We start from the raw sequence: 17,811 nt of genomic DNA, 5'->3' as shown, positions 1-17,811 counted from the left end.
ATAGATATTCAATACTAAATATAGTATCTGGGACATTTCTTTAATAACTAATAGATCTCATCATCATGTACACAACTATTAATCAGAAAATAAAGTTAGAGTAGAGACTCTTTAAAACTGTATTTCCACAATATTACCTCTAAGGAAAATAGAGAATGTGTCAGGACACTTACATGTAACAAGGGTAAGAAAAGACTGAAGTGAAAGACAGATGAAGATAATTCTGACCCTTTAAAAATTTTTAGGTATCTTTGCTTTTAGTTATAACATGCCCTTGGCATCGCCAAACTGGAAAGTTTTCCTTTCAATATAGATTAGCAAGTTAACGATATTGTTGTTGTTCTAAGGTGCCATTGAGTCAGTTCCAACTCAGAGACCCTATATACAAGAGAATGAAACAATTCTTGGCTCTCCACCATCCTCACAATTGTTGCTGTGTCTGAGCCCATTGCTGCAAGCCATTATGTCAATCTATTTCATTGAGGGTCTTTGTTTCTTTCAATGACCTCTGACTTTACCAAGTATGATGTCCTTTCTCCAAAGACTGGTCCCTCCTGATACATGCCCAAAGTATGTGAGATGAAGTTTCGCCATCCTTGCTTCTAAGAGCATTCTGGCTGTACTTCTTCCAAGACAAATTTATTCATTCTTCTGCCAGTCCATGGAATATTCAGTATTCTTCACCAACAACATAATTCAAAGGCATCAATTCATCTTTGGTCTTTTTTATTCATTGTCCAGCTTTTACATGCATATGAGGCAATCGAAAAGGCCATGGCTTGGGTCAGGTGCACCTTCATCCGCAAAGTGACATCTTTGCTTTTTAACATTTTACAGAGGTCTTTTGCAGTAGAGTTGCCCAATGCAATATGCTGTTTAACTCACTATTGCTTCCATGGCATTGATTGTGTATCCAAGTGACATGAATTCGTGATGACTTCAATCTTTTTACTTTTTAATGTTTACAGAGCAATTTCGTTTTTCATTCAACAGCTCGTACAGATTTTATTTCGTGACATTGATTGCAGTCTCTACAAGGTAGCAACTCTCTTCCCATTTCTTGCCTATGGTTACCTTTTCTCCCTGTGTTGTTCTTTTCTATGCATTCCTGTCTTCTGAGCTTTCTCCCTGGTCAAATAACTGCCCTTCTGATCTGCCATGGTTGACTGTTTGTTGTAAGGCATGCATCTCCCTGGCGTAATTATTCACCTTGTAAGCCTCTTCATCGTTTGTCTGAAAGTTAAACCACACGAGTGAGTTCACTTTCAGGAGCCATAATACATTCTTCATTTATCACGATGTTGCTCACTGGATCAGTTGTGAGGATTTTTATTTTCTTTAGATGGAGGCTGTTGTCTTTGATCTTCATCAGTAAGCCATCAGGTCCTCTTCACTTTCAGCAAGGAAGGTAGTATCATCTGCATATTGAAGACTGTTTATGAGTCTTCCTTCAATCCTGATGCTGCTATCTTTTTCATATAGCCCAGATTCTGTGATTATTCACTCAACGTATGGAATGAATAACTATAGTGAAAGGATATAGTCTTGGCATACGCTTTTCCGAATTTTAAACCAAGCAGTATTTACTTCTTTCTTCTGTTCAAATTAATGCCTCTTTGTCTATGTATAGATTACATTTGGGATGGTGAAGTTAATGGTTATTTAGGGAGCTTACAAGGATAACAAATCTTAAGAAATTATAACTAAATTTATTTAGGGAAAAAAAAATTATCTAAAGGCTTTTGATAATTCACAGTTAACCAGATAATTTAGAAATGTCCAGATACTTGAGTAAAATTACCTGGCACATATGGGATTATTTTTCATTCTCTATCAAAAAACATGATGACTTACAAAATTGTAACATCTGGAAAGATTCTTGAATAATCACCAAAGCGAATTATGATATCCTTTGTGTCCAACCCATTGAGCCTGTTTATATAAAGATTCATGCTATCCCTGCTAGATATCAGAGCATGCAAATGCAAATATGCTAATTTAAGAGAAAAACAATATAACCCTGTTGAAGAAAGCAACAGAAAGAAAGAAATCCTCTTCCATAACCAATTGCTCACCTATATAGGTTCCACAGTTGTTACCAGCATAGTCAGCATCTTCTGGATGGAGTGTAAAAGCATACAGAACAAAAGCCAAGAAATAAAGCAGAAGAGTTAGAAGCCCAGCCATAGATGCAAAAAAATAAATTACTTAAGACGATTATGTTAAAGCACAGCATGCAACAGCCCTGACGATGCCACTCTTAAACATAAAACATGTTGTTTTATATTTAAGTTTAAAATAGTATTTTGAAACATCATGCAGGTTTTTCCCCTCCTCCAACTATCTTCAGAGGTTCCTTGACGCAGTTCCAAGAAAATTATAAAAGATTTGTCTGAGATATTTATACTTTCACAGCTAAGAAAATTATTTGACATTTGATGCCCAGAATAAATTTATTTTTATAAATCAGGCTCTTTGATAATGTATAAATACAGCATTTGTATTGGCTCACTGGATTAGACAGAAAGGTTAGGACTAAAATACATCCTCCTATCTATAGATAGGGAGCTCTGGTAGCGTACTGCCTAAGGCACTTGACTGCTAACCAAAAGGCTGGTGGTTCAAACCCACCAGCTACTCCTCAGACAGAAGGTTGGGCAATCTACTTCCATAGGGACAATGCCTCGGCAGCCTAAGGTGACCCCTTCACTATGAGTTGGGTCCGACTCGATGGCACAACAACAACAACAACATCTATAGATGAGGAGCTCTGGTGGCACAGTGCCTAAAGCATTTTACTGCTAACCAGAAGGTTGGTGGTTCAAACCCACCAGGTTGCTCCACAGAAGGAAAATGGGGCACTCTACTTCCAAGATTTATCACCTTGGAAATACAATGGCGGTCACTATGAGTCAGAATCAACATGATGGCAGTAAGTTTTTTGTTTTTTTTTCATCTATAGATATGAAGAGATGCCATGTGGTAAAGGAATAAAGGCATAATATTTCTATTTTCACTCTCTTTTTAAAAAAAAAAAACAGAATATACAACGTGAAAACATTTAAAAAATAATGTCTTATCATTTCTAGACTTACATCATATTGGATTTGCTTATTTTAAAAATATAAGGAGTGGATTACAAGATTACAAATTTGTGTACAAAATGTACATGAACTGTTGAATGTAAAACAAATTTTCTGTGTAAATTTGCACCCAAAGCACATTAAAAAAAAAAAAAAAAAGAGGCTTACTTATTACCTTAGGTCTCTAATCATATCTCTCTCTCTCTCTCTCTATATATATATATAAATACACACATACACATACTTCTGGACTAACAGCACAGACTGTACATAAATCAAACTGCTGAGGTATTTCCTATAGACTTATGTTAAAATAAGTATGTTAATATATTTCAATAACACTACTTTCTTCATTCACCCATATTTGAGATAAGTGACAGAGATAAACATAATGTACTGTTTCAGATTACTTTCTATCTTTTTACTACATGGAGCAAAAAAAGTAAATTTCTTAAAAAAATATCCAACTATCATCTTTGGTACTGTTGGGTCAAGACAGAAGCTTTGAACATGTAATAGAATAATCTTTTATAAACTACTTCTATATTCAATTTAGGAGTGCCTAGATAGCACAACACTATTCCGTTTAATCTCACACCTATGTGCACTACATGAAATTACTGAACTATGCAGGGATACTTTTATACATATACCTTCAATTTCCTCTGAGAAGCACAAGGAAAAAGAGAAAGGAAATGATTAAATGTGCAGAAAACATAATTAAAGAAGATGCTGAATCTTTAAAAAAAAAAAAAAATCTACCTACCACACTCAATTGTTTCCTCATCTTAGAAATGCCAAAGGGGGAAAAAAGATTTTAAATGTTTCAAAATTATTAGGCAACAAATAAACAGAATTTATGAGAAACTAAATTTTAGACTGAACTGTAGTCTTGGTATAAAAAGAATGTATACATGTAAGCAGGAAGAATACAAAGTTCTCCACAAAGCTTATTAAATAACTAAGTGGGAAAAATAACCAGAAAAAACTTCAGCATTTTTTCAAAAACAATACCTTCAAGAAGCGGATTATTTTCATAGAAAAGTTTTGTTTATAAACTTATCTATATCTGTTTAATACTTTGAGGGAATTATATAATGAAAACAGTGAAAAGAAACAAGGATTTTTGAAATGATAAATCTTGCCCTTAAACTGTCTAAATATCCTATAAATTTAACAATAAATTGGTAATTATCAGGTTATTATACATATCCCACTCCTCACAAGGAAGGCTGGGAAATCTACTTCAATAGTGATACTGCCTCAGAAACCCAAGGGTCAGATCTGACTCGACAGCAGTGTGTTGTGTTTGTTTGTGTTACACAAAGCCAAATGAGATGGCTAGAATTTTTTATTTTCATTCTGTCTGTATATTTGTTAAAAGAAATTTAAAAAGTAATCCTAAATAATTCTTAAATAACTAATAGAAGAATAATTTAAAATTTAAATTCTACTTAAACTCCCAATTTAAAAAAGCCTCAGCCCAGATGGCTTCAATGGAAAGTCCTACCAAATATTCAGAAAGAAGTTGATATCACAATTCCACTCAAACTCTTCCAGAACATAGAAAAGGAAGGAATGCTCCCAAATTCATTCTACAAAGCCAGCATAATTCTACTACCAAAGCCAGGCAAAGACACCACTTAAAAGAAAATTATAAACCAATATCCCTTATGAATATAGACTCAAAAATTCTCAACAAAATCCTAGCCAACAGAATTAAAAAACATATCAAAATAAATAAATAAATAAATAAAAACCACACCAATATCAAGTAGAATTCACACCAACTATGCAAGGATGGTTCAACATTAGAAAATAAATCAATGTAATACATCACATAAATAAAACAAAAGAGAAGAATAACATGATCATTTCTGCAGAAATGGCATTTAATAAAATCTATCACTGAATTCCTGATAAGTATTCTCATAAAAACAGGAATAGATGGGAAATTCTTCAACATATTTATTAAAGGGTATGCACGCACACACACACACATACATATATACATAAAACCAACAGCCAACATTATTCTCAATGTAGAGAGACTGAAAATGAAAGCATTCCCCTTGAGAATGGGAACCAGACAAGGATGTCTTTTATCACCACTTTTATTCAATATTGCACTAGAAATCCTAGCTAGAATAAGAAAGGGAAATAAAGGGTAACCAAATTGGAAAGAAGTAAAACTATCCCTAATCGCAAATGACATGATCCTACATATAGAAAATCCCAAAGACTCTACAAGAAAGCTACTGAAACTCATAGAAGGATTTATCAGGTAGCATGGTACACGATCAATGTACAAAAATCAATCAGATTCCTCTACAATAACAAAGAGAACTCTGAAAAGGAAATCAGGAAAACAATACCATTTACAATAGCCTCCCAAAATATAAAACATTCAGGAATGTATCTAATTAGAGATGTAAAAAGACTTATATAAAGAAAACTATAAAACACTACTGCAAGAAATCAAAAGAGACCCAGATAATACTATTATCTTGACAGAAAGACTAAACATTGTGAAAAATTAATACTACCCAAGATCTACAGACATAATGCAATCCCCATCTAAATTCCATCAACATTCTTTAACAAGATGGAAAACTAATCACCAATTTTATATGCAAAGGAAAGAGCCCCCAAATAAGTAAAGCATTACTGAACAACAAAACAGCTTGGTACTGGTACAATAATTGACCAATGGAATAGAACTGAGAACACAGAAATAAATCCATTCATCATGGAGAGTTGATGTTTGACAAATGGCCAACACCCATTAAATGGGGAAGATAAACTCTCTTTAACAAGTGATGCTGGCAAAGCTGGATATCCATTTGCAGAGAGATGAAACAGGATATACACCTCACACCACACACTAAAGCGAACTCAAAACGGATCAAAGATGTAAATGGAAAATGTAAAGTTTTAAAGAACATAGAAGAAAAGAACAGGGGCAAATGTACACCTTAATTTATAGCACAGACTACCAAACATAACTGAAAATTCACAAACAAAAGAGGATAAGCTAATTGGGATCTCCTAAAGATCAAACACATGCTCATGAAAAGACTTCTCCAAAAGAATAAAAAAGAAAACCCATAGACTGGGTGTGGTAGTTATGTTTGTGTGTCAGCTTTGCTGGGCCTGGTTGAGTGGCTAGGCAGCTGGTGGTAGTTATTCCCCATGATGAGATTAGCAATCAATTCCATGGTGGGATCTACCACAAGCAGCTGAGTAGCTGCTTTTGGTATGTAGTCTGCTTCCTGTATTTAAGGAGAAGCCTTGGGAATGGTCTCTAACCTATGGCACTCTTGGACCCTGCATGTATCCGTGTTGTTGCTCAGCAGCCTGCTGTGCTCTGCTGACTTTGGGACTTAACAATGGACTTAAGTTAATGGCCTGCCATGTGGTTTGGTAATGTCGGGACTGTGCCTTTTTAGTTGTCAACCTTGGGGCTTCTCAGCCTCAGCAGCCAGCAGCTGTCTGAGTGAAGAAAAGCTTCTAGCTCCAGTGGGCTGGGAGCAGGAGATGAAGATGGACCCCAAGGTTGAGGGACTTTCACACAGCCCCTAGATCTTGGCACTTTGAACTCGGACTTAAAGCCTCCAAATTGTAAGAATAAACTCCTGTTTGTGAAGGCCATCCCATTTGTGGTATATTCTTGTCAAGAGTGGCACTGGGTAACCAGAACACTGGGGGAAACAAATTTGGTGAAGACATATCTGACAAAGATCTAATCTCTAAAATTTATAGAAAATTCCAACTCCTAAACAACAAAATGATGAACAATCCAATTAAAAAACAGGAAGAAGACAAGAACAGACATTCGCCAAAGCAGACATTCAAGTAGCTAACAAATACATGAGGAGATGTGCACGATCATTGTGGTGCAAATCAAAACTACAATGAGATACCATTTCACACTGGCAATAATGGTACTGATCAAAAAAAGTAGAACTCTCATATACTGCTATACTGCTAGTGGGACTGTAAAATGGTACCACCATTATGGAAAATGGTGTGGCACTTCCTCAAAAAGCTTGAAATAGAAATACCATATGATACAACAATTCCAGCCCTAGGTATATGTTACAGTTGTTGTTAGGTATACAGTCTAGAGAAATAAGAGCCGTGATACAAATAGGCATATGCATACTCATGTTTGTCACAGCATTATTCACCATAGTGAAAAAGATGGAAACAACCTAAATGCCCATCAACAGAAGAACGGATAAACAAACTGGACTAGATATACCCACAATGAAATACGACATTGGCACAGTTATGAAAACCTTTTGACTCATAGTGACGCTTTAGGACAGAGTAGAACTACCTTGTACAGTTTCCAAGGCTGTAAATCTTTATAGAAAAAGACTGCCTCATCTTTCTCCCATGGAGTGGCTGGTGGGTTTGAATCACCAACCTTTTCATTAGCAGCTGAATGCTTTAACCATTATACCACCAGAGCTTCTTGAAATCCTCTGAGACACTGGACTGCTGGACTAGGGACCACAGTCTCAGGACACAACTAGGTCAGTTGGAGTAACATAGTTCATAAAGTCAATGTTCTACATCCTATTTTGGTGAGTAATAACTGGGGTCTTAAAAGCTTATGACAGGCCATCTAAATTATAACTATTGGTCTTTTTATGTCTGGAGCATAAGAAAAGTAATGAAACCCAAAGAATCAAGGAAACAATTAGTCTAGACAGCTAACGGACCACATGAACCACAGCCTCCACTAACCTGAGACCTGAAGAAATAGATGGTGCCTGTCTTCCACCACTGACCACTATGACTGAGATCACAATAGAAGGTACTGGACAGAGTGAGAGAAAATGGTAACACAAAATTCAAATTAAAAAAAAAAAAAGACCAGACTTACTGGTCTGAAAGAGACTAGTGGAACCCCTCAGACAGTGACCCTTAGATACCCTTCTAATTTAGAACTAAAGCCATTCCCAGAGATCACTTCTCAGCCACATAAAAGACAGTGCTGTAAAAGGAACAGTAACACCTGGGAGAAACATGCTCCTTAGTGCAATTAGTCATACAAGACCACAAGAGCAGCATTTGCCCAAAAGCAAAGTTAAGAAAGCAGGAAGGGTCAGAAAAACTGGGTGAACAAAAACGAGGAACCCAAGGTGGAAATAAGGAGAGTGCTGACACACGGTAGGGACTGCAACCAACGGCTGCAATCTGTATATAAATTACTCAATGGAAAACTAGTTTGCTCTGTAAACATTCACCTAAACCACAATAAAATATTTAAGGAAGAATTTTTTTTAATGTTTCCTTGTGTTTTATTGACTATGCAAAAGCATTTGATTGTGTGGCTCATAACAAATTATAGATCACATTGAGAAGAATGGGCATTCTAAAACATTTAATTGTGCTCGTGAAGAGCCTGTACATAGGCTGCCGTTTGAACAGAACAAGGAATTACTGCATGGCTTAAAATCAGGAAGGGAGTGTGTCAGGGTTATATCCTTTACCACACTTATTCAATCTGTGTGTGGAGCAAATAATCCAAGAAGCTGGACTGTATGAAGAAGAATGTGGCATCAGGATTTGAGGAAGACTCATTAATAACTGTGATATACAGATAACACAACTTTCCTTGCTGAAAGTGAAGATAACTTGAAGCACTTACTGATGAAGATTGAAGACTGCAGTCTGCAGTGTAGATTACACCACAATATAAAGAAAACAAAAGTGTTAACAGTTACAATTTTTATCGAAACACGTCTAACCTGTGTTTCTCCCATAGCTAACTCAAGTGAGGACAAATGAAGCCAGGCTCTTATGACCTCTTATTGTCAATCAACCAGAAAACCAAACCCACTGCCATTGGGTCAATTCAGACTCATAGTGACCCTTTAGGACAGAGTAGAACTGTCCCATTTGGTGGAAGAATTTTTTTTTGGTCTTAAAAGACTCATCTTTAGATAAGAGTGGAAAATGTATCCAGTTTGAAATTTCATCACGAGTCAAGGTAAAACATATTTCACTACATGACCTTAGAGCAGGTAGAACTGATAAGAACAGTTCTCTACTTGCTTTCATCTCCAAATCAGAGAACACCAACCAAGAAAACACCTAGAGAAAGGGTGTACCACTGTATTTTTATTTTCAAATACCTATAGGTCCTCAAAACTGTTTTAGCTCTATTTGGCCAGTACTAGCAAAAATGAGCAGGGTGTTCAACAAGTCAGCAGTAAGTTTTCAATCCCACTGGCTATTTACTCTGCATGGGACAAACTGTATACTCTTAACAAGTGAAGAAATTGTACCCCTACTGATGTGATCATCACACTCAAATTCTTATTGTTCAGACTCATGTTATTATGAGCCATCCAATTTGAGTTTATTTATGCACATTTTTCAACCCTGAAATGCCATATGAATCTAGAACAAATTACAAGAAAGAAAGAACACACTTGTTGACATGAATAGTTAAGTCTGCCATCAAGGCATGATGGAAATGACATCAGCAGTGCTTAAACTGGATCATTCTGCAATCCCAGATATTCAGCCAGCTCAGATATTCAGTTAAATATATTTTCCGCAACAATAGGATAGACTAAGTATTGTGTCCTTTGTGATTAAAGATTTAATATATATAAGTAAGGATGATAAAGGCCATGTCACAAAAACAAAGTAAATATCAATTTGAAAAACTCACAATGAAAATAAAAATTAAAAAACACCAACTCATTGCTGACGAGTTGATTCCACTCATAGTAACCCGCCTTGGGTTTCCAAAGGCAGTATCTCTATGGAAGTAGATTGCCCAGTCTTCCTTCCCAGGAGTGGCTGGTGGGTTTGAACAGCCAACCTTGTAGTTAGCAGTCAGATGCCTTAGGTGCTATGCCACCAGAGCTCTCACAATAAAAAATAAACATGTATAATTATATTACATATAATAAATGTATGCTTTCATTCTAATGCAAGATCATGAATATGCTACCTAAATTCACAATATTCCCTCTATACAATTCTTATTTAATAGGAAGAGAATGATTTTTTTAGCATGATCAAATATATGCACATGTGCACACACACACATCATGTTTAATAGACAGCCCGCAGGAAAAGCAAAAAGACAGATTTCCTTAGATACTGCAAGGCTGAATAAAGAGGAAAAATATATAAAAGGTTGATCCTGGTCTGAGGAGAACTTGGATAATTGCTCAATTCTTACTATGTGGAAACCACTGTTCTACATTAAATGTATAAGCTTATTTAATTCTCCAACAACTCTATGAGGTCAGTACTATTATTTCCCCCATTTTACAGATGGAGAAATGGAGGCACAGAAAAATGCAGTATTCATGAGTGGCAAAACTGGGCTCTGGACCCATTGTAGCCTGGTTCCAGAGTCTGCATTCTTGACGACCATGGTATAATATCACACTGAAGTCATTTTTAGGTTATGTAAGCCCCAAGCTAGAAAACAGAAGTAGGGTTAAGATCAAGAGAAATAATAAGTTTCTTTCAAATCTCCTGTCTACTCTCCACCCCACAATGTCTCAAATCTGTTTTTGCTGGGCAGGAAAGCCTGGAAGGAGCAGGAGGGCCATGTCTTCTCCCCACTGTTAACAGGATTCCACTGTCAACTATCTTCAACAACTGACGAGCAAGATAGGAAAATCATAAAAATTGTAGCGTAGAGGCCAAGATGGTCACAGGAAGACAAATTGTTGTCTTTGGAGACTAGAATGGAAAAGTTTGCATGAGAAGCCTTCGTGAGCTCTGCACAACAGGGCAGTAGTAAGTTTTCCATTTCACTGCCTGCTTACTCTGAATGGGACACGTTGAAGATTCCTGACAAGTGGAGAAATTGTGTCTGTATTGGTGTAATATGATTCACATGAGCAAGGTTAAATTCCCACACTAGAAACCTATTCCTTATACCCTGCTCTGTCCCTTGCTTTAATCTCCCCCACTGCCTCAAGAGTGCCATAATTCATGACCACAGACAAAACACCTAATTATAAATCAGCTATTTCTTATCTAAATGGCACTGTGTCCCAAGGACAAAATACAAGAAACAGTATCTGACTTAGATAAATCCTTCATAACTACTGGAAAAACTGCAAGTATATACTCTGAATATGTCTCAGAAGCAGTATCTTTGTGAGTGTGTGTGTGCTGTTGTTGTTAGCTGCCATCCAGTTGGCCCTTGACTCATGGGAACCCCATGCACAACAGGCTCAATCATTGTGACCCATAGGATTTTCACTGTATGATTTTAAAGAAGTAGATTGCCACGTCTTTCTTCCTAATCTGTCTTATTCTGGAAGCTACGCCGAAACCTGTTTATATATATACACACACACACATACGTATGGGGATAACATAGTTTACTGACACTGTTCAAACCCACCAGCCACTCCTCGGAAGGAAGGTTGGGCATTCCTACTTCCGTACTGATACTGTCTTGGAAACCCAAAGAGGGGTCGCTATGAGTCAGGGCCAATTTGATGGCAAATAACAACAACAACAACAAAAGAATCAAAATAAAAATCAGAAAGGCTTCACCTCAACTATCTAATAATGTAAATAATCAGATGTGAAATTTACAACTTCATTCATCTCTACCTTTTTCCACATAAACTCTTTGGAAGATAAACTTTATCTCCTCCAAAGAGTGTAAGTATCAGGAAAAAAACTTCAGATATTTTCTAAAATCCCATGCACTTAGATGGGGCAATCTACTTCCGTAGTGATACTGCCTCGGAAACCCAAGAAGGAGTCGCTATGAGTCGGGGCCGACTCGATGACACATAACAATAACTATTTATACAAAATCCCACCAATATTAAGAAAATATTTGACAACGTTTTAAACATGCAAACCTAATGTAACAGCATAAGCAATCCTTTTGTTTCTGAATTTATTTTATGGCTGAACACACTGAAAAAAAAAGTATTGACAATGCCAGTAGAAGGTGCTTACTCACAATGTTTATTGACAACAACCTGTAATGACCTACTATATATATTATTCATAAGTGTTTGGCCTTAAAATATTGGTATTGTATAGGGTGAATTCATTTGTTTACACAATGTTTAAATTATTTTGTTAGCAGATCATGGCCTTCAATCTACAGAAGGCTTGCTCTTTGACCACACTAGGTTACTTCTTGTTTGAATGGACCAATTTGGCTTTCTTTTTACTCACATAATGACAGTCACAACTAGTTAAAATAAACCGGTTGTTTTTATGTTTTGTTTTACTTTCTAATCTTTTAAAATATCAGTAACTTACATATTTTAAAACTATTAAATTAATATTCTTCAATCAGTAATATTTAATTTCAGGTATTTATATTTTGATAACCAATAAGGAAACGAAGCACTGTAAAGAAAAATCATACTTGAATATTCTGATGTAAAATACAGTATATGAATACATAAGAGTTTTTTTTTCTCCCTTTCTGTACACTATACGCTGAATTCATATATAAATTACATACTATTGAAGTAAATTGATGCTTATGCTATTAGGGAGATAATTCTTAACTAATATTTAGAATTCACTAGAAAGGGAATAAATAATATTCAAATAATCAAAGAAACTCATCTCTTTTTCATAAAGGTTAGATACAATATAGCTGTATATATGCAACTGCTTAAATAAGCTTTGGAAGCTCTGGTAGCATAGCGCCTAAGGCACTTGACTGCTAACCAGAAGGCTGGCAGTTCAAACCCACCAGCCACTCCTTGGAAGGAAGGTTAAGCAATCTACTTCCATATTCATACTGCCCCAGCAACCCAAGAAAGGCTCGCTATGAGTCGGGTCCGACTCAATGGCACATAACAACAACAACAACAACAACAAATAAACTTTAGAGGAGCTCTGTGGTACAGTGGGTAAAGCACTGGCTGCAAACAAAAAGGTTGGTGGTTCAAACATACCAACCACTCCATGGGAGAAAGATGAGGCAGTCTCCTTCTCTAAAGATTTACAGCCTTAGAAATTGTATCGGGCAGTTTTACTCTGTCCCACAGGGTTGTTATAAGTTGGAATTGACTTGCTGGCATTGGGCTTGATTTTTAAATAAGCTTTAAGTAAAAAAAGAGTAAATTATATAGACACAAGAAATACAAGCTGCTAAGTTTCTGTCAAGAAAAGCTATTCCTATCTGCTACTTGAAATGTAAGATACACTTTTACTCATTTCCAGACCACTTAAGCTGTGATTTTTATGTAGTAATCTAAAAGTTGGTCATATCACCAGAAGAACTACATGATGCCTGGCTACCAATGCCAACCACCCAGGAAGGGATCAAAACTGGAGATCCTGGATAGAGTGAGTGGGAAAACATAGAGCAAAATTCAAAAACACAATAACGACCAGAATTACTGGTCAGATGGAGTCTGGTGGGACCTCCAGGCTATGGCTCTGGGATACACTTCAGGCCTGGAATAACACTCACTCCCAAGGGCTGGATATCAGCCTGACAGTAGTAAGACTTACATGCAGAATACCCAATCCAGGGTGATGCACCCACCTACTCTCCGGAGATACACCCCTTGGAGTAATTGGCCATGGGGCACCAGAAGGGCAGCACTGACTTGAAGGGAAAGCTGGACAGACAGGAATGCACAACTAAGAAGGGCACAGGGATGGGGGGTGGTCACTGGGAAGGGAGAGGAAAGTGGGGTAGGTTTGGGGATGGTAATTGGGGAGTGCAACCAAATGCACACAAACAGTTGTATGTAAAATAAATTCTGCTCTGTAAATTGTACCCAAAGCTCAATAATAATAATAATAATATAAAAACCCTGTGGAGCACAGTTCACTCTGACACACACGGGGACGCCATAAGTTGGAGTCAAGTCCCTGGCAACTGGTGATATAATATGTACAATAAAAGTCTGGACTGTAAAAAATAAAATAAAATAAAAATGAAAGTTGGTCATATCAAAGAAAATCTATCATACTTCTAGATCTGCTCTTCTGTCTGTATTTCTAGCACAGGTCCATCATGTGAGAACCTATCATTAGATGACAGAGGGAGGGAAAACACATTTCTTTTTTGGATAAACAATTCTTCCAAAGGGAAAAAAAGAAGAGGAGAAGGAGGAGACTACTTCATGTATCACGGTTCTGAAATGTAGGCATGTTTTATTTTTTGGAATTTTTCACTTTAAGAGGCAAATTATTTTCCTTGAGAAGCCTATTTTCTGAATATATGTAAGTCAAGGTTCTTAAGGGGAGGAAATAATCAACCATCAGTGATAAATACCACTTACAGTTTTGCATCAAGATGCTACTTTTAAAACCTAAAGGGCTGGTTATTACTGTATCTCCTCATTTTATTTACCTTGGAACCAAGAACTAGAGTTCTATCACAAATATGAATGATAAGATAACAAGATTAGGATTTGCCATTAGCTTTTAACTTTGATGTTGGTATTCACAGAACCCCCATAAATTCCAGAACCATCTTTCACTTAACATTTTCCTAAATGCAAACTTCATGATATTACACCATGAATCAAATAAAAAGTAAAATCATAGTAATACAAACGATCACTTGGTGGGAAACAGTTAATTGGCTATTTTGAAAGGTACTACATTGTGACTAAATTCATTATTCCAGATGCAATGCTTAACAATCTCTTCCTAGGCTTGAAATGCACTTATAAAGTTTAGAGCAGAAATCATTTTATCATTGTGAATATTTTCTCATGAATTTATAAACACCAACATAACAGAATTACTCTCCTAGAAATTTTACATTAAATCAGAAATTTTTCCTAAAACCAATCTTACAAATTAATAGTCAAAGTCATAAAAATAAAAAATTTTATATCTTTGTTTTTCTTCATAGTATTAGTCTACAATTTAGCAAAGGGCATGATAACATCAACTTCCTATTCTAAAAAACTAAGTACCAAATATTCAGATCCAGGAAGCAGTGAGTCGAGAATGGCTTAAAAAGATTTAGTTATATAAGGGATTACTATCCAATACATAGGTTACAAAGCAAAGTCCTTTTAAGAAGTTTAAAAATGAGTATAATGATTTTTGCATAATTTTTAAGTTTAGGAGTTTAGAAGACAACGTTCAAATACAATTCAAATAGATCTCAATTCTTTGACAATGAAAACACTGGCCTTTTATTCAATTTCATAGAAATACATGTCTTTCTGAACAAAATCACATATACTATGTGTTGGTGAATTATTTTAGATCATCTTGAAAAGATTTAAAAAGAGAAAAAATACTGCATCTCTGAGTGAATCAAATCTAATCCAAAAAAAGAAGAGGAAAGTAGGGAACAACAAAAGGGAGGCAAGACCAGTAGACAGTTGTCTGTGCTCTTCCAAAAGCAGAAAAATTAGTAAACATTCAAAATGAGGTAATTTGAATACAGACAAATCCTGAGCTAGATCTAACATTTGACTATTGCAGTATTAATGTAAAAGAAGAAATTATGCAAGTTAACAGACAAAAAAACTTCCCTGAAATTAATGTTTACACACACACACTCATTCCTCTCAAATTCACCCAGGTCTACATGAGTTTTGGGAGAGCTATTGAAAATACACTCTCCACTTTGTATAGTTCTTCACAGAAATGTAAACACTTTCGCCAAAATTTCAGGTAATAAAAATCCATAATTATATAAAATTTTAAATTTCTAAGTTGCCTATGAGTGAAACAAATTTGGATATAGATTCAAATGAGGATATAACCACATTTATTCATTTATTAAGGTATGCATTCTTTATTTCACATGCAGCATATATACTAGAAGTATGCAAACCTCAAAACCTCAAACTTAAAAGTCCCTCAAAGAGCAAGTCAGGCAGATGTCTCAAGGTACCTTTCAGCTGGATGAGTTGCCAGTGAAGTTATCACATTTAAGAACAATGCAACATTCTGCTTAAACTTTAAGCTTTCTGATGTCATAATACATGTGGCATTCTATGACAAGTGTTTTTTCATTCTGCCCAGATTTAATGTAGCAGGAACAAGCAGGCTTTTGAATCAGTGCTCCACTTTAAGTATTTGCTTGCTTGTGAGATTTATACTCGACTGTAGTTTGGCTCTTATAATGTGATTCCTAGGTTATAAGCGTCTACAAACTGACAGAAATAACAGGAGATGTGAAAAATGCAACGATACTAAAAACAGATGTTGGTGTAAAATTCCAGGGCCATTTACTTGTTCATTTTGCCTTTTAATGTACAACTTCTATGCTGAAAACAAAGGACTTTTTCTCCCCTTTTCTAAAATACCTAGAATCATGAAATGTTTAGGGGGAGATGTAGTAGAATATGAGAGGGATATGTAGTAGAATATGAATATGAGAGGACTTGAGAGGGTGGAAGGCGGGAAGAAAAAAAAAAAAAAAGCACCTAAATCCACACTATCTTTTCCAGTTGTCCTCTGTTATCCTTTTCTTTACTCTGTCTTTCTAGTCTTGTGATAACTCCAAACAGATGGGTCAAAGGTTAGAGTTATGATTTGTGAGTAAGAAAGGAATTAATCTTAGGTACAACTAACTGTTTTTGTGCCAAAAAAAGGTCTAGACTCTCTTTCTCCTCAGTCTTTACTAAGAAATACCTTACCTGAACCTCTTGGCTTTGGAGAAATTAGAGTTGTATTAGGTTACATTTATAAAAGACCTAAATTCAGAAATCAAACATAGCAGTTATAGTACAGTAGTTATTTTATGAAAAACGGAGTCATGGTTCACTACAAACAACTCCAGCACCCTTAACTCTTCAAAAGATTCACATTAATATTGGTACTCTAATTTCTCATTTGGTCGATTCCTGTGGAATGATCATTCAAAAGCTACTGCAAGGTAATATGACCTCTTGTTCTGCTACAAACACCTGCTTTAATAGTCAAACATAGCAGGATTTAGTTATTGTGCATTCTTATGTTAACAAACTTACATGATTTCCTGTTGGAAACTTTCAAGGGCTGAACTAATATTTCTGGTCGTCTCAGAGCCAATCTCCTGGGGGAAAATAAGGTCAATATGCCTATCAGTTTTCAGTACAGGTCTGAGATTAACACAACAGCAAATACTGAAAGTTTTAACAAAAACCTAAAAGGGCAAAAATGAATGCAATGCAATATTTTTAAATTATGAAATCAATTGTGTACTTTTAAAGCTTTATACATTATCCCCTTCCAAATCACTGTTTTTGTTTTATTCCCTCTCCTTTTTCTTTACCCACATCAATACCCTTTCTGATATTAATGTGCTATTTTCCTTTTGCCTCACAACAAAAACCAAGACCAGGAACTGTCGTATTATTTTTGGTCATTATTCATACTTGGGTAGACAAAACAGAAATCTAAACCCAGGGAATAAAGGATTCCAGAGCAAAGTTTGAGAGCTTGTTTTTGTCACAACTATGCTGGGATGATATTTTGCAGAGAACAAAAATACAGTTTAAGAAAGGCCATTGTGATCTGCCAGGAGCTCACCTTTCCTGGAAATGCTTGGAGGGAATCAAGCCTGCTCTGGGATTGGCATCACCTTCATGCTTCGCTTGCCACCAGGTTGCATCATCTTGGCTCATAATCTGAAGTATATCTCCTTTTTTGAAAGAAAGTCCAGCTTCTTTACATGGAATTGCTTTGTCCTCATTAGGATCATAGTCAAAGAGAGCTTTGATAAACATCTGGAAGAAAGTTTCATTTAAGATGAACAAAAAGAAAAGAAAAATATGTGAGAGAT

At 35.9% G+C, this 17,811-nt stretch overlaps 1 protein-coding gene across 1 annotated transcript in view; it reads right to left on the bottom strand.

The window, feature by feature from the left end:
- MPP7 (membrane palmitoylated protein 7) overlaps positions 1-17,811 on the bottom strand; it is a 388,287-nt gene that overhangs the window by 69,190 nt on the left and 301,286 nt on the right. The window contains exons 12-13 of the mRNA XM_007951924.2: positions 17,559-17,755; positions 17,018-17,082 (exon numbers count right to left, since the gene is read on the bottom strand). Of these exons, the coding sequence (XP_007950115.2) occupies positions 17,018-17,082; positions 17,559-17,755 (262 nt within the window). The remainder of the gene's footprint in view (positions 1-17,017; positions 17,083-17,558; positions 17,756-17,811) is intronic.

This window comes from Orycteropus afer, unplaced genomic scaffold, assembly GCF_000298275.1.
Source record: "Orycteropus afer afer isolate SDZICR_OR568_19922 unplaced genomic scaffold, OryAfe1.0 scaffold00319, whole genome shotgun sequence".
Lineage (NCBI taxonomy): Eukaryota > Metazoa > Chordata > Mammalia > Tubulidentata > Orycteropodidae > Orycteropus > Orycteropus afer.
The sequence above is the reverse complement of the archived record's forward strand: the minus strand, read 5'-3'. Positions and strand labels throughout refer to the sequence as shown.